Genomic DNA, 27,364 nt, shown 5'->3' on the forward strand with positions numbered 1-27,364 from the left:
AAGCTGTAAGCGTGAGCAGCACACTTTTGCCTTGCAAGCAATCACGACTAAAACGGGGCAGCAAGCGGAGACCGAGGCCGCGGAAGGCCGGGCCGGTGCAGGGTGCGATGTTTGGGGCACTTTCGCCCTCACCACTGTATTTGCATGCACTTTCTTCGCCGGGACAGCTGGCGGGGGCTGGCAGGCTGGCCCGGCGAGGGCTCCTCGCCAGCGGCGGCGGCCGTTGGGGTCCCGTAGGGGTCCCCTCACGGCCTCCCAGCCCCGTGCAGAGGCTCCGGGGCAGCCCCCAGCAGGGGCGGGGAAGGTGCCGGGGCCCCGTCTCGGCGGCGGCGGGCGGATGGAGGAGGGAGGGTCCGCGGCGGGCCCTCCCCCGCCACATCGCCCTCCCGCCGGCGCTGCTGACGTGTCTGCTCCCTCCCTGCCGCCGGCCACCGCCAACATGGCCGCAGCGCCGCCGCCGCCGGACCCCCGGCTGCTCCTCGCCCTGCTGCTGCTGCTGCTGCAGCCCCTGCCGCCGCCGCTGCTCTGCGCCGCCGCCGGGCCCGAGCTGGGCCGCCGCTTCGCCGAGCGCAAGCGCTGCGCGGACCCCGAGTGCAGCAGTGAGTGGCGGCGGCCGCCCGCGGGCCTCCGAGCCCGGCCCGCCCCGCAGGGGGCTTAACGAGGGAAAGGGGGCGGCGGGGGGGCAGGGAGAGGGGCCCGGGGGGTGCCGGGGGAGCGGTGCTGGGGAGGGGATCCCCAGCGATCCCCAGCGATCCCCTGCCCGCAGCTGGGCGCTCGCCAGCGGCACCCACCCGGCTGGGCTCCTGGTTCCCCCGCTCTTGTCACAAGTGCCCTCCGTGGGTGCTTTTTGTGCTTGGGGTGATAGGAGGGCTGCTCTGCCGTGAAACAGGTCCCAGCACATCTTATTTAACGTTAACGCTTAGCTCTGTAGCGTGCTTCTCGAGTAATCCTCGAGTGCTTTATCACGCACTCCATCAGCGAGTTTATTTCTCTCTAACCTCCCATCTTACTCCCTCAATCACATCCTCCGCTCCTGACCTGAGAGTTGCCCCCTGTGAATGCAGGGAGGCCGCGTTTTCGGTGCGTTCCCATCAGGCTGCCTTATTGCGCTGCCAACACTAACTCTGCTTTTCGTTTTCTCCCTACAGTGCTAATGTGCCGAGGGAAGGCAATGAAGGATTTTAAAGGTCCCGACTGCCGCTTTGTAAATTTTAAGAAAGGAGAAGCGGTGTATGTATACTACAAACTAATAGGAAAATCTACGGAGCTTTGGGCTGGAAGTGTAAGTACTGCAAAGCTTTTGTTCTCTTTGCTCTTCTTGGCACTTTCTTTTTGTACAAAGTAAACAGAAGAAAAAATTACAAGAAGGAGTGGGGCTTTTAACACAGAGAAATAGCATAAGGAATGCCATTTTGTCTTGAGACCAATGTAAAATTGGATGGAGTTGCATTAAACTCGAGGTACTAAGATCTTTGGGAAAATGGGTATGCTAATACGGGATAAAAACAGTGTGTTTCTTTTAGAAAGCTTCCCTTGTGTAGAAAACCATACTTTGCATCACTTTAAGTGGTGACCCCTGCGCTACCTAGAAGCTAAGCTTCCCATCCCATCTAGGGAGACTTAAACCTGCGCTTGTATTTACCCATGACGTGGTCTCATCCTGCCCTCTGTGGGATCTTGCTAGATTGTTCCACATACGTGTTTTAATTACATCTCTTCCTAATGTTCAGCTGCCGTCTTGTCCTTTTTGTCTAAGCTGCATGCAGAATTGAAGGAAGAAAAAGTAACACAACTAAAAAGAATTAAGGCAAATTGTATTTTAAAAGGTCTATGTCTTTCAGCTTTAGTAACTCATTGTAGCAGCTTGCAGAATAGCGACTGTATCTAGGCCGTCATTTTCTTTTGGCCATCTGAGAGAGTGAGGTTAATAGGAAAGGAGTATCCCTGTAGCAAGCCCTTCTTTAGATGTGAACTTGCAGTTCTATTTATTAAAAACAAACAAACAAAAAACAACAAAACAGAATTTATCTTGGCTTTCATGATATACAACTTACTTGCCTGACAGAAGCAGAACTGAGAAACCCTAAAGGAAGAGATGGTTTTGTGGGCTTCCCCTGAAAATTGTGGCGGTTGTTTAGTCCCCTTCCCTTGCTTCCCCACACACCTTCTTTGTGTGTCCGAAGTGTTTATTTCAATCTCGTTTCTTACTCTGGCCTGCTACCAAAGGAAGGCAGTTGGCTGTGACAGTGGTCTAGACTGGTTGAAAGCCACAGCTGGGTGTTTGCTGTGGGCCCAGTGATTTAGTGGAAAGCAGGATGTATCACTTTCTCTAACCTGTTCAAGCAGGGTGTGGACAGCCAGGCTCTCAGCAGGAGCTGAATCCAATTAGAACAATACAGGAGAGAACAGAAAACTGCAGCAGTGGTTAAAGAAGAAGGATTTATAATTGTATGGTGCTGTTAATTCCCTTCTGACATGTACTGTACCATAAATAATCTGGTTAATTAGATGTTACAGGTTTCCAGGCCTGCCAGTTCTTGAGATGAGTATTAGTAGCATGGGGCCAATTTTGCATCTTTTACTAACGAGATGTAGCACAGGCTCTAAGATCAGACAACACGTTTAAGGTAATTGCTGAGTTAATTTGCAGTTTAACCGTGTTCACCGATAGGAAGCTCATGCAACAGTTAGGTGTGTCTCCAAGTTAAAAGGATTTTTGCTTTGAGTTTAACAAGTAAAAACTGAAGTTGGCACATCTAAAAGAATTGTGAAACTCCGACTTGTTTGTTGTATTTTTTATTGTCACATAGTTTTCTGTTTCTTACAGGACAGTGATATTAGGCTAATTCCATTCAGTCGGTTGCTGTGGTCTTTTTTTCCTCATTTCCCTGGTTTTACTGACTGCTTTTACACAGCTGGTAATACTGAAACTAGTTTGTAAATGCTGTGGAGTGGTAAGAGGTGCCAGAGATCCTTGCACGTTCAGTAGGGGACTGTGTGAACAGGCCATTGACCCTACTTGCAAACAGTGCTGCGGTCTCTCTCAGGCTTTGTGACTTCCTATGCCAGGTTTGGCTGGCCAGCTTGATTTATGCAGGCAACCCGTGCCTGTTGTGTGCTGCTGGCTAATTAAAAACAAGCTACCTGGTGAGCTCTGCGTTCAAACATAGTCCAGTGGAAGGCACGTTACCTTCTGCTACAGCCCTTTTGGTATCTTGTCTCATGACTTTGTGCCCATGTGCGTTATTTGATCCCATGTGTCTACCCTACTGACTCCTTCCATTTGATGAAGTTCTGGGGGAAATTATTTATGAGGGCCTGTTATAAGCTATGAATTCAGGGGACAGCTTTGACTTTTTGACCTTCAGATGGGGACAGAGATCAGGAGAATGTCTGTATGAGAAGTCTGACCTACTGCAACCTGGGGTTTATTTCAAAAGAGTTATAAATACAGGCTCTAATCCTGGAATTGATTTTGAGGAGCCATGAAAATTACAATAGTATTTCTGACCAGAAGGGAAATGATCTGTTAAGGAAAGATTCACCAAAGCTGAAAAATCTATACCAGTTGGGTTTGGGCTTTATTTTCTTTGCTTATCGAGTTTACTCCACCCTTTTCAAGCTACTGTTGATTTTTGCACAGTGTCAGTAAACATACTGTATTATAACAAAACAGAGCCTTTATACAAGACTTGGGTCATACTTCATTGCTTGCAGAATTCCTGTTGAGCTCAGTATTTTGCACACGGAAAGCTTCTGGCACCCAGCTGTAATACATATTCTGTACATGACCTGGCATACAGTTTTTAGCAGACCTGCTTAAACCTCATTAATACCACAAAGCCAAACACTAGGAGAATTCTATGAACATTATTTAACAGTGATTTTATGTCGTGAATTTCATGAGTAGCTCAGTCCTAAGAAAATGCTTTTTTCTTTCTTTTTTTTTCCCAAAAGGCAGGGTGTATCTGGTACTGTCGTTGTCCAGTGCACCATGTTCTACTGTACAAGTAGCCTCTTCTTTATCATCCACCTCACATTGTTTACAATGTCAAGTTTTGCAATGTAGATTTTCCTCTTATGCAGTTTGCCTGCATTCTGCCTTCATCTTTAGTAGGGTCCAGAGCTCCAAAATGGCATAGATAATTCAAGTTAAAACTACTCCTTTTTATCAAAACATTTCATCAAAGAAGCTCTAAATTCTTGCTGCAGAAGATTGTTATTTAATCGTACAGCAAAGGGCTGAGGTTTATTACTTTAATTCAAGGTTGAGAAAACTATTTCTGGCCTCATGTTACAAGAAATGGATTTGACTGCAGATCACACTTCCTCCCCGTTCTTATATGTGGGGTAATAGAAAAGAAGAAAGGTAAATTTTGGATAAGACAGGAAGGCAGAGTATGTCTGGAGGATCCAGAGGATCAGGAAAGCTGTTCCCATTGTCTCTGTGTTTTCTTAACAATGCCAGCATTCAGAAAGGGCAGACCAAATTGTCTCTCTCCTTTAATCAGTGTTTTGGCAGTTTTAGGTACCTATGGTGTTTGTGTCTGTTCTCTCATGGAGGTAGGTGGTGTAAGGGTCTGGCTTCTTAGCCAGCAGTGTTTGATGAAACTGCTACAGCTGGCTGTCGCATGTGGGCATTGGTGGGGATAGATGCTGTGTACACAGCCTCGTGGTTTTGTCCCAGGACAATTTGTCTGAGAAGGGAGTGAAACTGTTTTTTGAGTGGTGTGAAGGATGCATCTTTTTCTCCCTCATTGACTTGGCGTTCATAATGCCTTTCCTCTATCATATCTGTATAGAATAAGGAATGTTTCCTTTATTTGCACAGTGGGGCATATTTTTTTTCTCTCACAAGACTGGACTTGTAGGGAAATAAACAAAATTTTGGGCATGCAGATCATGTATTGCTCATAAACCACATAAGTGGCAAACTGGGTCATTGCAGAGGACTTGTATGGTCAGCAGCTAGGGTTATACTAAATGAGTTCCAAATTGTGATGCCTAATTATAATGGTAGTCATGGATATTAGTCTGTAAGGAGGCTACTTTGAAGCTTCAGCTTTTGTTTTCAAGAAAGATCGTTTAAAACTGGAGTACATGTTTGTAGAGAGAAATATGTCAATTTAAAATAAAACTGATATTCAGCACAAAGACAAGGTTTTAATTTTACTTGTTTAGTTTAATTCCAATTCACAATAATAGGTTTGTTCTATTAAAACCTGCATACACGATCTCTCTTCCTTCAGAGTGTAATCAGTTGTCTCTCTAATGTGTGTTCACAAAGTAAGTGTGTGTGATTGGGGATGTAGTAGATTTTTTTAACCTTTTCTCTAACAATCTTCAGGGGTCTCAACTATGGATTGTAGGTTAAGAATGAGGAATAGTTAATAAAGGAAATCCCATAGTGTACCTGTACTTACTTTGTTTGCTTAGCAAGCAAATTGGAAATTGTTTTCCTCCTTCAATAACAAAAATTGAGGAAATGACCAAATTTTTTTTTTCTTCCAGATATTTTGGTGCTCTAGGAATGCTGCACCTTTCTGGGTGTGTCCACCAGGCTCTAATTGCCTGGATTATCTAATCTGTGTAGCGATAGCATGCTGTTAATATTGGCTTCTTGACAGCAGCTGTCAGAACTCTCAAGTGAGCATTACTGTGTATCTTACCAGTGAGTGATAAGGGAGATTCGTGTCTTCCACTGTTTGCCTTGGCGTAGCATCCTGCCTCTCGTTCAAATAGCCATCTGTAACTAATTGTTGTTATATTGCTCACTGCACATCAATGATGCATTGACAGGTGGGGATATATACTTTCCACCCAGTTTTCTAAATGTATTATTATGTTACCTCAGGGACAATTTTTAATTTTCTTAAAATCTGCTTTAAGAAATATAGTTTTTTCCTTGAACTACAATATAAATTTATTTACAATCATGTAATGTTGTGCACGAATGTAAGGCTTGTTAGTCAAAGACCCTCCTCTACTTACTGCTTGAGAAAATACTCAAGGCAAATATGGCAGTAATGCGAGCACAGAATAGCAGTTAAGGCACATGTGAGCCAGAGTGCTCGGGCTTCTACTCCCAATTCTGCTAATAATGATGTCAGTCTTGGAAGCACAAATGATTAAACTTAGCAACTTCACAAAAGTACTGTGCAATGTAGGTATACAACCTCAATGAAAACTCTTGTAGAAACAAGGTATTGCTAATCTTTTTCTTCTACTTACTGTGTTAAACTCCATCTAGAAATACTTGAGAGTGAGTCTGACGTGTTTGTGACTAGTGTCTGTAATAAGTATTTTAAGTCATATGATTTCAGAAACTTCCTTACTGCTTTTTGTTTGCTTGCTTATTTTCTGGCAGGTTGGAAGTGATTTTGGATATTTTCCAAAGGATCTACTTGAAGTAAATCATAATTATACCAATGAGGAGCTAGAGTTACCAACAGATGTAAGTTTTATTTTTTTATTATTTTGTTAATTGGGATGTTACCGTTTCCTCATCATTCAATAAAATCGCTGAGAAAAAGAATGGAGATACCAGCTAATCCTTAGTTATCTGTTGTTGGTAAGCAGCTACATATGTGCACATACATGTTGGGTGGCAAAATGTTTGTCACAGGTATGTATGTGGATGGATGTGTGATTACCAAAATGTGGGCACTGATGTTTCTTTTCTTGAAAAGTTCATTTTTGATCCAACAAAATCTGTTTGGATTGAGCTCTGGAAACACTGCTAACTGGCTCACACGTAAGTTGTTTGGTATACAGAATTGTTTTCAAACTTTAGAAGTTTAAAGTATTATCAGAAACAAACAAAACTTGCAATGCTGGCCCTTTGATTTTAGAATTGATCCTTTAACCCTTACACAAATGGCTCTTGTGTATTAATAGCTAGTAACTCTGGAACTGCATGGATGCAGCTTCAGACCCTTGTGAAATTGTATTCAGTGGTTTGCACGACTTTTTAATTTCTTTTTCAGAAACTGTGTGACAGGCAGCTCCTGCTTGGAGGGCTTAGTCATCTGAGGATATACCAGCTAATAAAGCCTTGGACAAAGAAGCTTAGTGGCATTTTCTTCTTGTTATTTGCATTCATCAATAGAATTGGTTTTAATTCAGGACATAGATGAAGAGTAAATTACAATACTGTCAAGTCCATTGCTGGCTTCCATTTTGTTCCTCGCTATGAGGTCTTTGACGGGGTTAAGGCATGAACTTTTTATTAAGGTTTTTACGAGTCCTTGGGCAAAATTTCAACTGCTTTGAAAAGGAATTCTGAGGATTAAGGATTCTGCATGATTAATAACATTTAACATTTGCTTTGCTGCTGCATCTCTGCAGTCAACCAAATGGATTGGATCTCCACACTGTAGAAAATAGAAATTGACTAGATCTTATTTTTCATTTCAGGAAACAGACTTTGTTTGCTTTGATGGCGGAAGGGATGATTTTGATAATTATAATGTGGATGAACTTCTGAAGTCATCAAAAGAGACAATAGCAAATGAGAGGGAAACTGAATCAAGCGATCCAAGGACAAAGGCAGCTGAAGGAACTGAAGGGGAGGAGGAGGTTGAAAAGGCTGATACAGTACAGTCCCTTGATGCTTTGGAGGCAGACAATGTTGAACTAAGCATAGAGAAAGACAAGGAAGCCCTCACCATGACAGAGGAAGTAGATAGTTTTCTTATAGAAGGAACTGAAGGTACTAGGGTAGACTCCAGTGCCAGTAGTCATGAAGAAAACTCTCAGGGAGATCAAACTGCACATGAGCACTTGCAAGGAACACTAAATGAGAGACTAAAAGGGCTAGAAAGTGAAAATACCAAAAACACTAGTACTGCTCAGGGTGAAACCAGTCAACTTGACAAAGAGAGCAAAGAAGTTGATGCCTATACACTTTTAGACAGAGAGCTCTCTATAAACTTGAAAACAAAATTTGGCTCAACTGCTGATGCTGTTGTATCAGATGATGAAGTGACTCGCCTTGTTACATCATCGGAAGATGATTTTAATGAAGACTTGAGCATTAATGCTCACGATTCAGACAAGGAGTCAGACTTTGTGGATCCATCTGAAGAAATCCCTTTGCTGTCATTTATGGCAGAAGAGGAGGAATCCCTAGGGGATTCAGATGCTGATGAAAACAACAGCTTTGAGTCAAAAAATCATGAATTTGACGAAAATGAAGGTGCTATGGAGCTAAATAACCAAAGAGATGATGAGGAAGAACTTGATTCAGATGCATTAATTAAGGATGCCTTCACTAAGTCAGGTGACAGTATGAATGTGGACAGGTTTGAATCTGAGCAAACAAAGGAGAAACAGGATGAGGTGATGCTAATTAGCAAGAGAGAAGCACCAACAGCTCAACTTGAGGATTTCTCCAAAGAGCTCCTTCGAAATGAACCTATAGGTGCAAGAGATCCAGGTTCAGAAGAAAAAGCAAACAAAACCGATGCAAGAGATCCAGGTTCAGAAGAAAAAGCAAACAAAACCGAAGAGCTTGAAGAGCCGCTTATGGCTGATGAAATGGTGTTGCATACTGAAGAGCTGAAAAGTACAACTGTGCCTGATCCTCATGCTTTACCCAGTCCACGAGATGGTTTGAAGACCAAACCCTCTGTTGAAAGCAAGCAAGATGCTTTAGGTCTACCTGCTGGTGATGTGAACAAAAGTCCAGAAAGAGTGCCACTTGCTGAAATAGAGAAAGAGGAGAAAAAGTTTGAGGACGACACCTTGGAAGAGATCTCTGAAAGTGACTTAAAGCACAAAAAGTTATGGGAGAAAATGAAGGAGAAAGGAAGAGATCAGTATAAGCCTTCTGCTGATGTTACAACCAAACCAGTGGAAGAGGTACAAAATGGATCTCAAAGTGACACAGGAGATACAAAGCTTTTAAAAGCCAAACTGGAGCATGGAATGCCTTCTGTGGAGAAAGAAATTCTAAGACATGAAGAAGATTCAAAACAAAAAGGGGAGGCTGAGCATGAAAATCAAAAACCTGCCTCTTTTAAAGAAGAACCTGAAATAAAAGGGAGAAACATGAAAGAAACCCCTGCAGGTGAGGGAGACCCAAGCCATAGGGGAGCTGCTGAGCAACCTAGGCCATGGGAAAATGAAACTGAGTATTCAGAGGCAGATGTGAAAGAAGAGCTTTCAGGAAATCTTGGCAAGATGACAGGATTTGAAAAAAGCATTGAAAAAAGTTCCCCTGAAGAAAAATCAAGAAGTACTGCACAGAATACTAATAGAGCAAATTTTACCCAGCAAGGAACTGCTCATACTGAAGATGAAGATTCAAACAAAGATCTTGGCACAAATTTAGCTAGCGAAAAAACCCTAAGGCCAGAATTGCAACCTGGAGAGACAGATGCTGAAGATGACGCTGACTTGAAACAAATGGAAGAAGAACTACTGGAAGATGAGAATGCTGCAAGTGCAAAGCTGTTGCATGCAAGGGTTGCAAATGTACAGGGTAATACACTAGATATTGAAAGAAGAAACCCTGAATTAAAAGTACCAAGTGAAGCTTTTTCAGTAACTGCAGATCCTACTTATGAAACAGGAGAGGAAACGAACTCGTTTTCTGAGGAGGCTAAAAAAATAATAAGCATGCAAGATGAACACAAGACTGGAAACAAAGAGTTTGATGTACCAGCGAATGAAGATGCTGAACTGGATGAGATGGAACATACTGCAGAAGATGATGAGGAGTCTTCTGAAGCTGAGGAACCATCATCCGTGGAAGAATATAATTTCAAATCTTCTGACATGGAGGACAGCAGTGACTTTCACCAAAGGAAAGATCATGTCCCCGAGGACATTCCACAGAGAGGCTCAAAAGAGAAGCAAAATATAACGGATACAGGAAATGACCACCAGCAGTCTGCACGTTTCCCCAGCCCTGCTGACATTTCAGCAGCCAAAAGTGACACGGTGACAGAATACAGTGAGTCTGTGAAGCGGCTCACAATCATTAGAGGTTTCCTTGATGAAAAGCGTGTAATGCGTCTATACAAGTATCTGGGGCTCCAACACGTGATTAAGATAGAAGCCATGTTTCACGACATGAAGGTAGAGATGGAGCTTGCTCGGAAGGCAAGCAATAATAATGAAGACATAGAAAAAGCTTTGGACCAGATACTTGAGTTTTCAGAATCAAACATTATGGATGTGGTAGGGAAAGTTCTGGATTCCAGGGTAGCAGAAAATAAAGAGGAGGTGGTGAAAGAGATGGATTTGTATGATGAAGAGAGTGCACTGATGGATGATATTCAGGAATTAATATATTCTTTAAGAAGTAAATATTCGTCTGCAAGTGAGAGCGTCCCACTGGCATCTTTTCTCGAACAGGAGGATGATCAGCTGAATGCTCAAGGTAGGATGTTTAAATGCATGTATGATGGCCATTCTATGTAGATTTCAGGAAAGCTTTGTGTTTTTCACTTGCACAGCAAAAAAACAATCAAACAAGATCAATAAATCATTAAACCCCAAACCAGTCAATAGATGTAGTAAAACCATATCCCAGCCAATGCTATGTAACCTAGAGAAGCTTTTAGAGGAGGGTGAGGGAGCAGAATTGGAAAAAACCCTGCAGAATCTGCTGGCATTATATTTCTTTTTAATGAATATTTTTGCCATTGTGCTGGGTGGGAAATCCTGCGAGAGATTGTGCTCGCTATGTTTGTTTTTATGGACCAGATTCTATGTAAGAAAGGGGGATCAGAGGGTGAATACAGCTGGGAGGAGACATCCAGCTCCCCTTTCAAGAAATGTGGATATGCATACAGTGAAGTGCTGAATGTTCTAGGATACTTAGAGGAGTCTTTTTTTCTGAACTAGCTAGCCCCTAATGCAGTGACTAATGCAGCATTCAGGCACTAAATCCACGCACCTAAAAATCTCAGATGTCTCTATTGTCTTATTTTGGTCCACGTTCATAAAAAAGAGTAGAAATACTGAACAAACTGATCTTTTAGCAGGGGAAGAACCCATGCTGGAGTTTGCTACAGTCTTGCTATTTATTTTTTTTTTCTAATTAATGTGTAAGGTAGTAAGACATGCTCTTAGCAAGACTTCTTTCATGGTAATAAACATTCAGTATGTGATTTCTGATAAAGTCACATCACAGACAATGGAAATGTCTCATTGCATGGTCAGTGGTTGATACCTTCTGTAAATTCCATGTGAACATTTGATTAGATGCCAATAAAACTTGACTGAGAATATATTGAAGCAGTACAAGTTGAAGTGTCAAAAAGTGCCAAGATCGCTTTGCAAATGCAGTATTTCACTGGAGATTGCTGGGAGTAAGAAATGCACATCAGTTCAATACTTAAATTCGTGTCTTTCTGTTACAGGTGATGCAAAAGAAGATGAATATGACACAGATGCTGTCAGGAATCCAAATGCTGCTGATGAGAGCAATCAGAAATTTCAGCAGCTTGAAGATAAGAGGCCAGTTCAGAGTACTGAAGAAGAGGATGAGAGAAGTGTTAATGTTCCACCTGAGCTTGAAGAAGCCAGCTTTTCGGATAATACAGAAGCCAAAGAAGTGTACAATAGTGAAAGATTGCCACTGGCTGATACTTCGTTTGGGTCAACTGATTCAGAAGAGAGTGCCAGGGAAGATACTGCTGCAGGTAACCTTTTCGAATCTGGTTGTTATGTTGCTCTTAGAACCATTCAGCCATGCTCCTCTTACAGGCAAATAGCAAGATTTTTCACTAACATTTCCATTCTGTGTTGCTGTAATCCTAACAGATTTTAATAATCTCTGACAGTCCCTCTAGTGGTAGTATTGTGTAGCTGCCACTCATCTCAGCAGAGATTTTTCTACTACCTTTTTGTGCTATAGAAATGAGAAAAATAACGTTCTCTTGTAAGTACTGTAATCCTAACTCTATGCAAGGGCTGGTATACTGTGTCTCAGGGTGGTAGCAGATAAGAGCAGAAATGACTGGAAGCCCAGGTTTCCTCACTTGCAGAGTGGACTGGCAATCCAGCCATTAGGCTGTAGAATCATGATCTTGTTCTTTCAAACTTGTGACTCTGGGCTATATCCCTGCCAAAAGTACTTTTCCAGCAGGACTATAGCCTCACTTAAGCCACCTAGTCATTTCTGGCTAAAGGCTTTGTTGGAGGAGGAGAAAGGTTTGACTTGGTTCTGCTGAGGGGAACAAAATTAAAATCAGTCCCTCTCCCTCTGGAGCAAACATGCTGATCTCTGCTGACTGCTCCTTGTGCCAAGGAGGGATCCTGTTACTGTCATCATCCCGAGCTCTGTTTTGATATCAAATTACCTGTGACCGTTCTCTGTGCTAAGCCCAGCTTTGCTGTTCTGCGTTCACCTCTGATGGTGCTTTGCTGAGCATTTAGCCAAAATTCAGGCACTTCTTGCTCAGCCTGTGTGGGCCCCTGAGGTACCAAACCTGAGGTACGGCACCCTTAGCCGAGCATTTTTAAGCAACTGCTGAGGGGAAAATTTGGATGTAAAGGTAGCTAACGAATTTTAAACGGCTCTTGGGTTATCTATGGAGTCAAGCAATGGGATTCAGCTGTATTTTAGACCCCTCTTCCACGTCACGACGCCTTTCACTGCGGTTACACGCTGTTCGCCGGCAATTCCTGCGAGAACCGCTGGCCAGGCGGGGAAGCAGCGAGCCGGGTGGGAGCCCCCCGTGTAACACCGGGCTGTCCCCTGGGGGGAGCTCAGGGCGGCGGGAGGCGCGGCTCGGTGCCTAACGCTCCGCTCCTCTCCCTCCCGCAGCCCCCGGAGACGGCGACGGAGGCGGCGGCGCCTCAGGGGCCGCGCTGGGCGGGGCGGGGCCCGCTGCCCGCCGCCTGCTGCTGCAGGTGAGTCGCGGCGCGCGCCGATGACGCGGCGGAGGGGGGGCGGGGCGGGGCGGGGCGGGGGGAGCCGCGGGCTGACGTGTGCCTGGAGTTGGCTCGCGCCGCCATGGAGGCCCCCCCGGCACGGCGCCTGCTGCAGGTGAGGGGCAGCGCGCGCGGGCGGCCGTTAACGGCCGGTAACAGCCGTTGGGCTCGGCTCGGCTCCCCCCTTCCCTTCCCGGCCATGGGTGGGGGGCAGCCTGCTGGGCACCGCGGGGGTGAGGGGTCAGGGGGTCAGCCCTGCTCGGGAACGGGGCGCCGCGGCGTTGTCCCGAGGCTCCGAGCGCCTCGAGGTGTGTGGGGAGAGCCGAGGGCTGCCGGCGCCCCGTCACAAAATGCACGGAGAGCCGCGTCCTTCGCCAGCGGGGGGTGGCTGTCAGGTGGCTCTCAAGCACTCGCTCACTCTCCTGAGCGCAGCAGCCTTGCGGTTTTCTCTCAGCGTTTTCGGTTTACAGAAAGGCTGCAAGAAAGCTCTAGATGGTTCTCTGGGTCTGTGAGAGGGATAAAAGCGTTTGTCAGGCTGCTTGTCTTACCCGTGTGCTTGGTGCAAGCGTGTTCACAGTTTTCAATGTTAATTGGTTTTTAGTTGGTTGCTACGCTGCCTGAGGATATTCGTCCTGGGCCTGATTTCCATGGACTTCCATGGGAGCCTGTTATTATCACTGCCTTAGTGGGAATTGCCACGCTCGCTGTAATCTTCTGGAGAACCTGCCTTTCAGTGAGTACAATTCCTGCTTAGGAGCCTACTGATACTTAACTGGCTGAGCGGTCTTCTGTGACTGAACTTCCAGCATTACCAATGCCAAAGTGATATGCAGTCTTTGGCATTTTTACCTTTTCCGTTTAAAGCATTAATATGAACCAAATGCTGGGGTTCATAGCTAAAGTAGTTTGTAATTTTCTTCAAACTAAAAACACATTCCTTTTAAGCTGTTAATTGAAGATTTCTTAATAAAAGGTAGTTTCTAAAGCAAAGTAGGGGAACATGATATAAATCTAGAGGGCCGAGGAGAGAAAGGGTCAGTGAATATTTGCAATGAAAAGCCTTCTATATTCTGGAGCCTGTTGCTGTCTCCAAAACAAGCAGTTAATCACACCCTTCATATTGTCCATAACACCATACTACAAAACCTAAAAACCTGATCATAATTCTCACCAAAGATCCTCTTCCTCACTCTGCTTCTCACTTTGCGTTTCTCCCCTTCTTTCATGCATGGATAACTTTCAGTGCAAGAAAAATGCCATCATCAGCTCTCATTATGTACAGCTTATATTATAGCTATCCAATTCAGTGATGGCATGCACTGGAAATCTGTGGAATACTTCCAAATATTATCTGGAGTAACACCGGTAATTTTTTTCACTGCTTGACTTTTGATGTTTAATGCACTATGTCAGTTTCAAATGCAAAATACTGTTGATACCTAACAGCATAAAAAGGGGAGCTTGTGAATTTCTTTAATGGTGTTAGTTTTGAAATGAGCCCCTGTAATGCAAACATGCATTGCTTTAGGATGGTGGGTCAGGCTGGGGGTGCAAGTGTTTTTTATGTTTGCAGGTACATGATTGTTGTTTGATGCAAAACAGTTCAATTTTATTTATTTTTTTTTTATGGGATGTGACCAGTTACTGGCAACCTTTCAGGGACTAAGTAAAAAGATATTTACTTCGGCACTAGGACAGGGCATTAACCTAGAAGCTTTTATTAGAAAACAGCTTAAGCTTGTTTGTGGTGTTATTCTACACTCTTGTTGGCAGTGGTGGATGTACTTTCCGTATGCTTCTTTAATCTGGGTATATGTGGTAACTTGCTTCCATGGGGGGGGAAAAAAAGGGACACTTTGACTTCATTATGGCTAATTTTTTTCTTTTTTTTTTCTTTTTTCTGTAGGTAAAGAGTAGAATCTATCAAGGTAGGTTTCACTGTGCTTTTTGGTGTACTTGATGGTTAGGCATATAAAAACGTTAAAGATCATTTCAGTGGACAGTGTTAATCTTCACTTCCTTTCAAGGATAATGCTAAATCTGGTTATGGTATAAGCTAGGCTGGTAGGTGATGCTTACTTAAATCTGACTATTTGGAACATGCTCTGATTGGGAGAAACAATGCATTCCACACCTGCAAATTCAAAAAAAAAAAAAGGCAAGGAAAAGCTCCACTTGGTTCAACTTAAATGCGATCCTTGGTTAATTGGTATGATGGCAGTGGAGAAGAATTTGTTCTGTTTTCTAACACAGTGAATTTGCTTTTGCTTGGTGCTTCTCACAAAAAGCAGTATCTAATTCCTCTTGCCATTTTGTGTTGAAGGGAGTCTGAAACTGGTTGCTTTGCGGTTGTGAAGAGACCTTCTAAATGTAGATGTAAATACGCAGATATTCCTGTGGCTAGTTCATAGCTTGATGTATGTAAGATTAAATGGTACTGAGTGGAAAGGAAGTAGAATTCAAAGTATGGTGACTGCTACAATTTGTAATTTAATACAAAATGAAAACATGAAAGAATCATCTTCGTATATTCTTTATGCTTGTTTCCTCACAAACCATACTATTTATTTGTCATCTCTCTCTAGTTTTGTTTTAGTTGTACGGCAGTTTCTTTCCATACAGTTCATGCAGATTGGCAAGACGAAAAAAATCCATCTTAAGTCTGTAAGGGGATTTTTTCTGGAAAACATGTGTTTTTCTCTCTTCACTAACACTGTTATTCTGGTATATAAATTACTTAAAAGCCTTTCCTGAAAAAACATGGAATGTAGGTCTAATCTTTTTTTTTTCTCCTAAATGTTTTCTTGTATAGAAACTACTGAAGCTAAGTACAAGTACTCTTCAAGTATGATAGATTATGTTGATACTGAAAAGCCTTTATATAAAATAGAGGAACACTAACAGTGACAAAAATGCATTAAATGATAGATTACATTTGGAATACTGAAGATAAAATCTATTACCTGCTGTTTATCACAACAGTAAAATTGGGAGAGTGGGTTAATGTGGGGAGTCCTTCCCCCTTAAAGTGCTCAGAACTGTCTTGTACTTAAGCAGTTGCTGGAAGCAGGAAGGGCCGGGAGACATCTAGGCCAGGAGCCCTCACGTAAAAGAGGACAGAGGAGTAGCAGTTGCAATTGCACTGTGTAGGATGCAGTTGGAACAACCGGTGCTTCCTGTTGTTCGTGCTCCAGGATTTGCTGTGAGGCAAATGGGCCTTGGGATGTTCAAATATGGGGGTGGTTTAGGACTTGAAAAAGAATTCCAATTGGATCGGCATTAATTTGCAATAAAGTAATTTAAGTATGTTAATAATGTACAATGAATCCTAAAGGTTGGTTGGAGAGTTGTTGGGGTTGAGAAACAAATTCATGACTAAAGAACAGTTCCTAGAACCTTCAGGATGAAAGGTCACAGCCCTCTTTGAAGTCCAGAAACAGTGTCTGTTAGAAAGCCGTGCAGCTCCGTGAGGCTCAGTGATGCCATCTGCTAGCTGACGGTCTCTTTTCTGTTCCCGCTAACTCAGAGCTTTCATCCTATTTTTTCATCCTTTGCTGACCAAACGTTCAGTTCCTGTACAGCAGAAAGAGGTAGTTGTTAGGGAAAGTGGTTGCATCTCCCTTGAGTATCACACAGCAGTCTGAGACCATTCCAACATCCTCACTGTCAATTCTTCCCTTGAATGTACCTTTTCTTTTTCTAGCCAGCACCTCACTTCTCTCTGCTGCATGGTCAGTGACCAGCTCCTGTGAACTGGATGCAAGAGCCCTATGCTTTGCATCAGTATTTAATGCTTTATGGTCTTGTTTTCAGTCCTAGCTTTAAATGAAAGCTGGAGATGCTCAGACTACAGCAGAAAGGGCTGATTGCCAGGAAATGTACAACTGTCCTGACTTGTGCTTTATTCCTTTCTTGAAAATGTTCCCTAAAGTGATAGCTCTGATTAATTTTTTTTTTTCCTCCAGGATGTGAAGTACAGTTACTATAAGCTTTCTTTTTCTTCCTAGTGACTGAAAAGCAACTTGCAGAAAAGATTAAAAACCTTCTACAAGAAAAAACAGAAATCCTAGACAAGATGTCAGAATATGATGAAAAGGTATCATTCTAGGTTCTTGCCTCTTGCCTTCCTGACTTTGTTATTGGTTTGTTGTGTTGTCATAGTACGTGTAACAGGTAGTATATTCTTATTTTTCTGTTCTTACTGAATATTACGTTGACAGTTTGCTCAGTTCTGTTGGTTGTTCTTGTGCTTAGATAAAGCAAGCAAAGGAATCAGTGAAAGCAGCCCAAGAGCAAAAAAATATTCTCTCTGATGAAACTGCAGGGCTTAAGGTAAGGAATAGTTAATCATCTCTGTACTAAACACAAATGTGCTAATAAAATAACTTGCTTTAGTTGCTATTGTACCCTTTTTTTTTGTTTTTTGTAGGACACTGTCAAAGGGCTGGAAGAAGCAAATCGTAAACTGGATGACAAAATAAGAAGTCTGCACTCAATGCTTGAAACTGAGAGAAAACAGAATGAGAAGAAACAGAAAAAGGTAAGAGCAATCATACTAAGGTCTTGCACTGTCCTTAAAATGCCCTACAAACTGGCTGCATCCTGTTCATTTACGGAGAGAGGTATAGAAAATGAGATGACCCACCTCAAAAGGAACTGAAATGAAATTTCAGGTTCATTCCAAGTTCGGGGGGGAGATTCTGTTGACTTTTGTTGTTTTTTAAGATTTGGTGAGCTTCTGTAGTTATACTTTCATACACAAACAGATATATTTCACTTGTGGGCTGGTCTAATAAATCCTAGCAAAAGCCAGGAAGTTCCATAACAATATGGGCTGAAGGTTTCAGGCTGGTAAGAGAACTGTTCTTGTGATTAGAGGAAGCATCTAATTTGATAGTAAATGTGAAGATCTCTAAGCTGCCCCTAATTTGTGTCCGGAGGTGATACTCTTTTCTTTTTTTTCTTCCCCTTTTTAAAGCCTGATTTGCTGAAATAATAGAAAGCTCCAACAAGTTCTTTAGTGTTTTGATCAAAGGTTGTTGCTAATGACAGCAACACGTGGTACTCTTGTTCTAGGCAGCGTAGGTATAAAGGGAGCTTTCCCAGCCATGCACAGGCAGAGTCAAAGGTGAAAGGTGACTCTAAAGTGCAGGGTGGTTTTTATTCCTTGCCCTGCTGATAAGGCAGCGCTGTTGCTGCTAGTCTAATGGCTTGTGTGAATGGTAGTTTGTTGGCATTAAGAATTCTTTTTATGCTTTTCAAGATGCACAGGTTAAAATAATGACACGCAGGTTGTGCCATGTACTAGGCTAATACAGACTCACTGCTCATCTTCTTGTATAGATCTCTGAAAACCAGAAGTCCTTGGAGAAACTTGAAGAGGCTATCAGTGTGCATTCTGCTGAGCTGTCAGAGGTAAAGATTACCTGTCATCTACAATCATAGAATGGTTTGGGTTGGAAGGGACCTTAAAGATCACCTTGTTCCAAGCCCCCTGCCATGGACAGGGACACCTACCATTAGATCACGTTGCTCAAAGCCCCATCCAGCCTGGCCTTGAGCACCTCCAGGGACGGAGCATCCACAACTTCCCTGAGCAATCTATTTCAGTGCCTTACTGACCTCTGAGTGAAGAATTTCAGCCTAACAACTAATCCAAATCTCCCCTATTTTATTTTAAAACCATTCCCCCTTCTCCTGTCATCGTCTGCCTGAGCAAAAAGTTGCTCTCCATCTGTTTTTTATAAGCCTCCTTTAAGTATTGAAAAGCTTCGGTAAGGTGTCTACATTCTTTCAACAGTCACAGGTATAAGTTCTGTGCAGGAAAATTCATGCGTAGTATCTAATAGAAAATGCTAACTTGTAAGATTTCACTTTGTGCATGTATAACTTTTTTTTTCTCTTTCCCGGTAATATGTTGCTCTTACTCTATTACATTTTGACCTTTATCACTCTTTTTGTTCATTTTTTTTGTTTGTTTCATTTGTAGGTGCAGATAGCCCTTAATGAAGCTAAATTAAATGAAGAAAAGGTAAAGTCAGAGCTCCAGCATGTGCAGGAGGAGAATGCTAGGCTGAAAAAGAGCAAGGAACAAGTAAGTTCTGACCAGACGCTGTTTCCTTTTTGACTTAAATATCAGGGCTTTATTCCTAGTTTTCTTGAGTGTATCTTCACTTCGTCTGAGTTTTCTTAACACATTAGAATTTTCACTTTTAATATTTAAACCCCTCATGCTTCTTGCACGGGCTTTTTGTGCAAGTTAGCCACGCCTCCGTTACGCAGGCTTTGCCAGTTCCAGTGATTTGTTTATCAGTAACTTCACAGAAAACTTGCACTGATACGGTGTCACTGTGTGATCAGGAGATTGGTACTTGGGATGTCAGAGTCACGAATTGCCAAAAAACAATTCTGAAGCAAAGCTAAATGAAGAGCCCCTTTAGCCCTGAAATGTCATGACAGTACTTCTGCAGATACTTGCAAGTGTCTCTGTGCTTTCTTTTTTCATACATGAAGTAAATGCTGTTTTAAGGAATCTGGTTTGGTTAACCTCTGGGCTGCAATTGTTCATGTTCTGAAGTATGTGAGTAGTTTGTTTCTGATGTTGGGATACCAGATGTGAAAACATAAAAATTTGGAAAACTGCTTAATAGTGTAATTTGCAAAAAGATTCCCAGCATCCAGTTCTGCCAATAGACTAGTAATGTGTGTGATAATTAAGTTCACACCTGATCTGTGACCTGTGGTGATTGGTTATCACCAGAGCTGGTAGTAAAACAGATTTCTGTTACGCATAGCCTCTACTCAAAATAATTAAAAAAATCGTCTTGCTTTGGTGTTTCATACAGCTGCTAAAAGAAGCTGAAGGCTGGAGTGAGAGACATACTGAGCTCAGTGAGCAGATTAAACTGTATCAGAAGTCTCAGAAGGACATAGAAGAAGCACTTGCCTATAAGGAAAATGAAATTGAGGTAGGTTCTTTGTAACAAGCCTTAAACAGTACATGTTGTTAAACACTTTGGAATACTTAAAACGTAGAACAATTTTCCTTCAGTGATCCTATGATTTCTGTACTAGGTTTTAACTAACTGCATTATGCAGCTGAAGCAGCTTGACATAGATTCTTCATCTGATGCCAAGAAGGATGGTGAAGGGCATGAATGGAGCAGAGGGGACGATCTGGCCAATGGAGAGTTGCCAGGTACAGTAATCCTACCTGCTGGCTGCTGCACACAGTAGCTAAAGGATATACATGTAAGGTGTTATGTTTGTGTCATATGGGGAACAAGGAGAATCCACGTGTGTAGCTGCTTGTGGGTTTACGAGACTGACAGGTTGAACCTTCAGTCAACGCAAAATATCCAAATGAAGGGAGAAGTGGATAAAAGCGCTAAGATTGCTTTTAGATTACTGTTCAGGTGTGTTGTAAGTGTAATGAGTTTTAAAGATAAACAATTAAATGTGTATGGAAGTTAGCAGTTAGGACTGTTTTGAAAGCTGAGAATCTCAGCTCTGTTGCTAGGCTACAGTTATTTTAATACGAGTATTACGGTTACCTCAGGATAGATAGCTAATTCGGGTAATCACATCTTTTAACATGAAAGACTGGAGTGGAAGTTTGCAAGACTATTCAGGAAGTTTGTTTTGCTTAATATTGTAAACATTTGCTGTGTCTGTGATTCTGAATCCTTCCCCTTTCCTGTGGTTTTTCTAACTGTACAGTATAAGTGGGCTGGAAATTCCCACTTGTTGATTTTCATATACTGTGTCCAATAATGGATGCTGCATTCACATTCATGTTAGTGTCATGGCTAGAAGTAGTAACAAGGAGGAATCTTCTGGAATGTTTTTTGAAATAAATCTACCAGTTTTGTTGTTTGAATTACTGTGTTTTGTCCTGTTTCCCTGTCCCCTCCCCCACCTTTTTTTCTTTGGACCTCTCCCAGGTTAAAAGGCAGGGAGTATTATTTTTAACAGCTACAGAGTCCAGAGAATTGGGGTTAAAAAATAAGGAAAACAAATTTATTTTTATCTTCTAGATAATGAGAATGAAAAGATGAAGACTCAGATTAAGCAGATGATGGACGTCTCCAGGGTATGCTGCACAAGATATCTAATAAATGCAGCCATGTTACTGCTATGCCTAAGAACCTAAACATTTTTTAATTTTTAGGTAAAAACTATGTTATCCATAGTTGAAGAAGACAGAAATCTTCTGCAGTCCAAACTGAGTGACGAAGTAACAGCAAGACATGAGCTGGAAGGTGGGTAGGCTTAGCAAAAGAATCGCTTAGGACAATATGCTGTTTGTAGTTTAAAAAGAAACAGAACACTTAAGTGGCATAACAGTTCTCTTTGTAACTTCCTTTCAACTTTTTCGCTTATCTTTGCTTCTCTGACAGAGCAAATAAAAAAGCTAGAACACGACTCCTGTTCGCTACAATCAGCCAAAGCTCGACTGGAAAATGAATGTAAAACACTACAGCAGAAAGTAGAGATTCTCGGTGAACTTTACCAGCAGAAAGAAATGGCGCTCCAGAAGTAAGCCTTTCATTACTCTTTCATGAGATAACATACTTGATCATAAGCACTATCCAAATGCTCTTTGTTCAGTAGGGTCAAATGATTTCAAGTTGAACTTATAGTGAAAACTGATGACTGCCATTTAAGTACAGTTCAAACTAGCAGCCTACCCACAGATTCTCAAGAATGTCACTTGAGAACAGTGTCACTTTTTCACACACAGTATTGTCTTCTACAAAAACAAAAATAAAAAAAAAATAACTGGGGGAGACCAAGCATGGTTTGGTCTGAGAATTCTGTGGTTGGTATGTCGTATTGTCAAGGAGAAGGTAGAGAATGTTGATAAAGACTTGTTTCACTTATTCTGACTTTTTTTATTGTTCAATGAATCTAGTTTTCATAATGCAGCAACTTACTATTTTAGCCTTGTGAGCTTTTTGCTTTTTTCAAAGGGCTAAATTGAGTTCATGGTGATAGCTGAGGCGAATGAAACACCACTGGTGAAGAAGGAACGTGTATCTATTCATGTAGCATTCATGCATTCGTTTATTTACTTACTAAAATGTCTGTAAAAAAAAAAATTGTTCCGTGGAGAAAACTTTAGGTAGGATTCAGGGACATTGTCAGTTAAATTCTGTAAGAAAACTGGAACTCGATGGAGAAGCAATTGAAAGCGCTAAGGTTCAAGTGTGGGGGAATTTGGAAGCTCTAAGGTTCAAGTGTGTGGGCTGGGAGAAGCACAGGGTTGGAACAAGCTAAGGAACTTAGGCTGTATAGCACCTCAGTAGTGAGGCTCTGATCTCGTAACCTCAGGACCCAGATGTAATAATCACGTATTAGAGAGGTAAAGGATAGCCCAATTTTTAAGAAGAAAAAAAAAAAAACTTGGCATCTCTGACAGAAGGATTTATATTCCTTCCAAAACTTTTAGGAAGTTACACTGTCTGTTGTTACGTATTGATTTGAATTTAGGACTACCTGTATTTTTGGAAAAACTGTTTCTACATGTAGCTATTGTGGTGGATTACATTGAACTGGCTGTTAGCAATAGTTAACTATGAGTTTAATGGCTCCAGTTTTGTGGGATAGCTTTTGTAAGATAGAAACACACAGTGAGCCTCTTTAATTTTTTATATTATTCTGGAAATATTTTTATTTAGCAAACCATAAGGTTAAAAATACTGTGAAAATTGGTCCCATAATAAAATGATATGGAGAATACTGAAAAAAAGCTTCTTTCCACACATTTGATGACTGTTGGTGTTTGTTACCTGGGTACTAAATTCCCCCTTTTTCTCTAGACCTTTCCTTAGTTAGATGTTAGCTCTGTGTATTTCTTTGTACCTTTCTAAATCTGGATTATCATCTGTAGAATTGTTAAGTAAATTTTGGGATTGAAGAGATGAATTATTCTACAACTGTTAGATTCTGACAGGTCTTTCCAGTCAATTCTACATTGTAAATTTTCAAGTTTTACACACAGTTTGTCTGTTGGTTTTAAAAGATGGCATTTGTCTTTTTTAATCTTCCTTGATTTTGAGTTGTAGTAGATGTAGTATGGTTGTATGGTGTTGCTGCTTTGTTTGCTTGTTTTTGTTGTGTTGCACTGTTCAGTTTTTTTTTTTCCCCTATGTAGAAAACTAACTCAAGAAGAATATGAGCGACAGGAGAAGGAGCAGAAGCTGTCTGCTGCAGATGAAAAAGCCGTGCTGGCCACTGAGGAAGTGAAAGTTTACAAGTAACTTATTTTTTCTGAAAACTGTTATTTTCCTTTATTTCAGCTGCTGGGAAAAAACTCATTTAAGCCTCTTTCCTTTTATACAGACAAAGGATTCAAGATATGGAAGAAGAATTGCAAAAAACAGAGAGATCATACAAAAACCAGGTAAATGACCTGCTTGCTGGCTGTTGTGTCACCATTTCCTGCATCCTTTTAATGCTCTGAGTTCTTGGAAATGTTAGTTTTTGGACAAATAAAAGCTAATAAAATTCTTTTTTTCTCAGATTGCTGCTCATGAGAAAAAAGCACATGACAATTGGGTAAGAATGTCCTTCCATTTCTGATACCAAAAAATATATATATATTTGGCTTCAGGCTGGTCCAGTTAATGCAGCTGGCAAAATTTTCCCTCACAGCTTATTGCCCGCTCTGCTGAGAGAGCTCTGGCTGAAGAAAAAAGAGAAGCAGCCAACCTGAGACAAAAGTAAGTACAGTACAGGCTGTCTTTATTGCGCTGTGAACATGCTGTGTTTCTTAGGAGGGGAGGAGCTCAAACTATGCCAGTTGCTCAGTTTGTTTGTGTAAAATGTGCAGTGTGTATACAAGGTATGTTTAAACTATTAAACTGTTTTGATGGTTGAAATAAGACTTCTTGGTAAAAGCTGTAACATTTTACAATGCAGTTTGCTTGTGATACTGTTTCATGCTAATGAATGCAACTCACATGTGCTACTTTAATTAAAAATAACTTTATTTTTTAAATTTAGATTAATAGAAGTGAACCAAAAAATTGTTATGCTTCAAAGACCGTTAATTGTGAAGCCAACTCCAGGCAGACCCGATCGTCAAGTTCCACCACGACGAGGTAAATGCTGCCATTTCTCCCAAAACTTTGGTCTTCAAATGATTTTATTCTTTAAAAAAAAAAAAAAAAAAAAAAGGCTTTGATACATTGTAGAAAAGTACATCGCTTTTTTATTTCTTGATGTAGGGCCCTTAAGTAGAGATGGCTCTTTCGGCCCATCGCCTGTGAGTGGAGGAAATCCATCACCGACACAGATGATAGAAGTTCCTGGTCGGCCCCTTTCTGCTCCTCGAAGGGAAGGCTCAAGAGGTGAATTTGGTAAGCAGTGAAGCTTCTTTCCTGTCCTGTGTATCCTATATGCTACAAACCCAAGGAGGTCTGATCTTGATTGTAGGGACATTGACACCTGCTTTAGTAATGCAGAGACTTATTTATTTTAATAGAAATAGCTTGAGCATGTGTTCATTAGAATCTCTGGTGTTTCCCTTAAGGTACAGTGGTAGATGGCCCCTCTGTTCCACGAAGGCCACCAGAGATCCCTGGAAGGATGTCTGTTCCTGGTAAGCTATGTGGTGTCTGCAACCAATTGCAATGTACTTGCTTATTTTTTCACTTCAGAATTGGAACTTCAAGACAAATATTCCTTTTCCCAGAGCATCACTAAAACATATATGGCTCTCTCTACAGATCTTGGGCCTGCTGTAGCATCCCTGATCAGTAGTGGGCCAAGAACCTCCTCCCCTTCCACAGCAATGGATAGAGCGGTAAGCTGAAAAAAAAAAAAAAAACAACCTTCAGGAACCATTTCTAATACATGATTCACTGTACTTCTTGCTGCTTCTTTAACTGTGTCATGTTCTGTCTTGTCTATATCCTGTCACTATCCTTATTTGCTGTCCCCTTCCACCCTCACCAAAAAAAGCAGCCCTCTCCCAAAGAGTCTGAGGCCCCCTGTGTAACTACTGATTCACCTTCATCTATTGAACCACCTACAGTGAGTATTCAGAGGCGGAATATGGTGTTACGCTGCTTTGATGGAGAAGAGTAACAGGCTTGGTGTTCTTGTTCTGAACTACTAAATAACAAAACACTCTGCAAAACTAACCAAGGGCTTATATCTTGAAAGGTTTCTCTAATGATAAACGGTTGCTGTCTGTTTTTTTTTTTTTTTTTTTTATGGAATTAAGGAAATGAGACCTTTCTTGTTAAGGGCTGCAGGGAAACACTTAACTTTGGAGTGACTACAGTAATCTTAAGAAATGGACTTACTTGTACTATTTAATTCCACATGTACCTTACGGTGCTGGGCCCTTTACCAAAGAGGTATCAGCCAAAAGAGATCGGTCAATCTTCTCTTTAGCTAAAGCTGTACTCAAGAAACTTGCCATCTCAGAAGATACACGAAGTATTCACTCCTAGGTAGTGCACGCAGCCTTCTGGGTGAAGGGACAGTGATGGTGCAGTGTATTTCCTTCTCCTTGGTTACTGCAGTTTGGGCTGTCTTTTTTTTTTTTTTTCTTTTTTTTCTCCACCTTTCGGCCTTCAGGTGAGTGGTTGTGGTGTTCAGTAGTGTGAAGGTTTCTCTGATGCAGTGAGTAACATACTGGATTTTTAACCTGATCTCACACAGGCTAACGTTAGTCCCAAAGGCCCGCCTTCTTTCCCTGGGACACCCATCATGACCTCTCCAGTGATGGGACCTCCGCCCCCACCACCTGTTCGTTACGGACCGCCGCCAGCTCCTCTGCGTGGACACTTTGGGCCCCGGCCTCTTCCTGTGCCCCTAGGTACAATTGTATTGCCTTCTGCTGAAACTGAACTTATCCCACTGAGCTTCTCAGGGAGACTGCTATAGAGCTGGGAATCTGCCACCTGGTGGAATGCAGCCTCCCCGTTCTTCATGAGGTCTAGCTGTCTGGCTCAGAAGGTTTGGGTGGCTGTGTTTCTTTTTCCCAAGCCTCCTTAATGCCAAAGTGTTTTTGTCTGCTTAGTCTAAAATTGAAACGAGCAGCCAAAAGGCATGAGAATATAACTAATGCAGACTTCACAGGCCATGTGACAATGACCTACCCCAGAACTGCTCCAGCAAATTAATAAGCGAGGAAGAAATCAGGAGCATCAAAGTTTATGTCAAAGTAAACTTTAATTTACCTTTCATGTTTTCCTTTCCTTCTAGTTCGTGGCGCTCCCTTACCACCTCCAGCTGCAAGAGATTTCTTACCTGGCCCACCATTAGGAATGAGAGATCTGCCCCCTGGCCCGCTACCACCCCCTCCAGATCCCAGAGCATACGGACGTGGGCACCCTTCCTTCCGACCTCTAGGTCCTCCTGGCCCGAGAGATTATCCTCAAGGCCCACAGCTACCCCCGCCTGGCTCAAGGGACTATACACCTTCTCCTAGCAGAGACTTGCCTCTGGCAGCACCTAGAGACTACCCTGCAGGCCCTCCTCCAGCACCAGCAGGCTCCAAGGACTATACACAGCCTCCAGCGCAGAAGCCCTGACTGCAGTCTCTGGTCAGCAGCTCAATGGAATGGACTCTAGCACACTTCCTGCGGTCAGGATTTTAGGAAATGGTTTTCTATTTGAAGCCATTTGTCTCATTTCAGTATATTTCAGCTTTTGCAGGATTAATTTTTATCCAGTTGCTGCAGACATCTTACGTGCATTTATGATCACCTTAAACTCATCCATCCTCTTGGGCTGCAAGAACCTTTTTGTGATGGACTTGAACCTACTCTAAACGTGCAATAGAAAGGAAGTACCTGTGTGGCTAGTTCTAATTAAATGTAGCCTCTGTAACCAGTTGGTGAATGAACTAATTTCATGAAAAATGTAAATCAAATCATTTCCTGTGGAAATAATTTTTAAGTAAAATGCTATCTTACCTGCCTTCTCCATCACATCATTCAGCTGCAGCTGTTCTAGTCCAGGAGTTTACATAAGGACTGTGAGGTGTGGGTTGTTTTGTTGTGTTTTTTTTTAAACAGATGTCTGGTCAGAGATCAGAAGCACAAATGACACTGTATTCAAAGGAAGGTTATAATAAAAAGCAAAATTCCTTTTGCTAAACCCTGACGGCTTTGTTTCAGTGCCATTTTTCATTCAGAATGGACATTGTAACCAGAGAATGCTACCTTACTGAACCAGCCCTGACCAAGTTCAAAAACTGAGTCAAAGCTGAGTCACTGCAGCTGTTGAAAGATGAATGATTGACTGAATGTTATGCTGGACTGGCCTAGAAACCTACTGATTTGCTTCATGCATGAAGATGGTGGGGGATACAGACCTCCTCACCTGAAGGGCAGGACAGAGCTGGAAACTCTTGAACACCCTGAGCTCTTGAATTCCATGGTCACATGGTTAGTACAGAAACATAGGCTGGGGCTCCAGCACTCCAGAAGTTAAGGAATTGAATAACCACTTTTTG

General features: G+C 42.1%; 1 protein-coding gene across 3 annotated transcripts; it reads left to right on the forward strand.

The window, feature by feature from the left end:
• The first annotated feature begins 325 nt into the window (after positions 1–325).
• On the forward strand, positions 326–27,012 carry MIA3 (MIA SH3 domain ER export factor 3). Of its 3 annotated transcripts, none has more exons than XM_072035531.1 (29): positions 326–599; positions 1,149–1,282; positions 6,368–6,454; positions 7,417–10,387; positions 11,373–11,654; positions 12,782–12,867; positions 13,490–13,621; positions 14,795–14,816; positions 16,896–16,984; positions 17,143–17,220; positions 17,318–17,428; positions 18,232–18,303; positions 18,878–18,982; positions 19,734–19,856; positions 19,963–20,086; positions 20,925–20,980; positions 21,059–21,149; positions 21,288–21,426; positions 23,045–23,146; positions 23,233–23,293; positions 23,413–23,448; positions 23,545–23,612; positions 23,896–23,993; positions 24,120–24,251; positions 24,425–24,493; positions 24,621–24,697; positions 24,856–24,927; positions 25,564–25,720; positions 26,110–27,012. In XM_072035531.1, the coding sequence occupies exons 1-29, from the start codon at positions 338–340 to the stop codon at positions 26,436–26,438; spliced, it is 6,165 nt and encodes a 2,054-aa protein (XP_071891632.1). In that variant the 5' UTR covers positions 326–337; the 3' UTR covers positions 26,439–27,012. The 3 variants fall into 3 exon arrangements, with proteins under 3 accessions (XP_071891632.1, XP_071891633.1, XP_071891634.1); XM_072035532.1 differs by having other exon boundaries at positions 327–599; positions 24,859–24,927; XM_072035533.1 differs by lacking the exon at positions 24,856–24,927 and having other exon boundaries at positions 331–599.
• The last annotated feature ends 352 nt before the right edge of the window (positions 27,013–27,364 follow it).

Source organism: Anas platyrhynchos, chromosome 3, assembly GCF_047663525.1.
Source record: "Anas platyrhynchos isolate ZD024472 breed Pekin duck chromosome 3, IASCAAS_PekinDuck_T2T, whole genome shotgun sequence".
Lineage (NCBI taxonomy): Eukaryota > Metazoa > Chordata > Aves > Anseriformes > Anatidae > Anas > Anas platyrhynchos.

Coding starts and splice junctions, on each gene's coding strand:
- MIA3 (XM_072035531.1), top strand. CDS start 338: ATGGAGGAGGGAGGGTCCGCGGCGGGCCCTCCCCCGCCACATCGCCCT. Junction 17,221..17,317: donor ATGAAACTGCAGGGCTTAAG/GTAAGGAATAGT, acceptor TGTTTTTTGTAG/GACACTGTCAAAGGGCTGGA. Junction 24,928..25,563: donor CATCTATTGAACCACCTACA/GTGAGTATTCAG, acceptor GATCTCACACAG/GCTAACGTTAGTCCCAAAGG.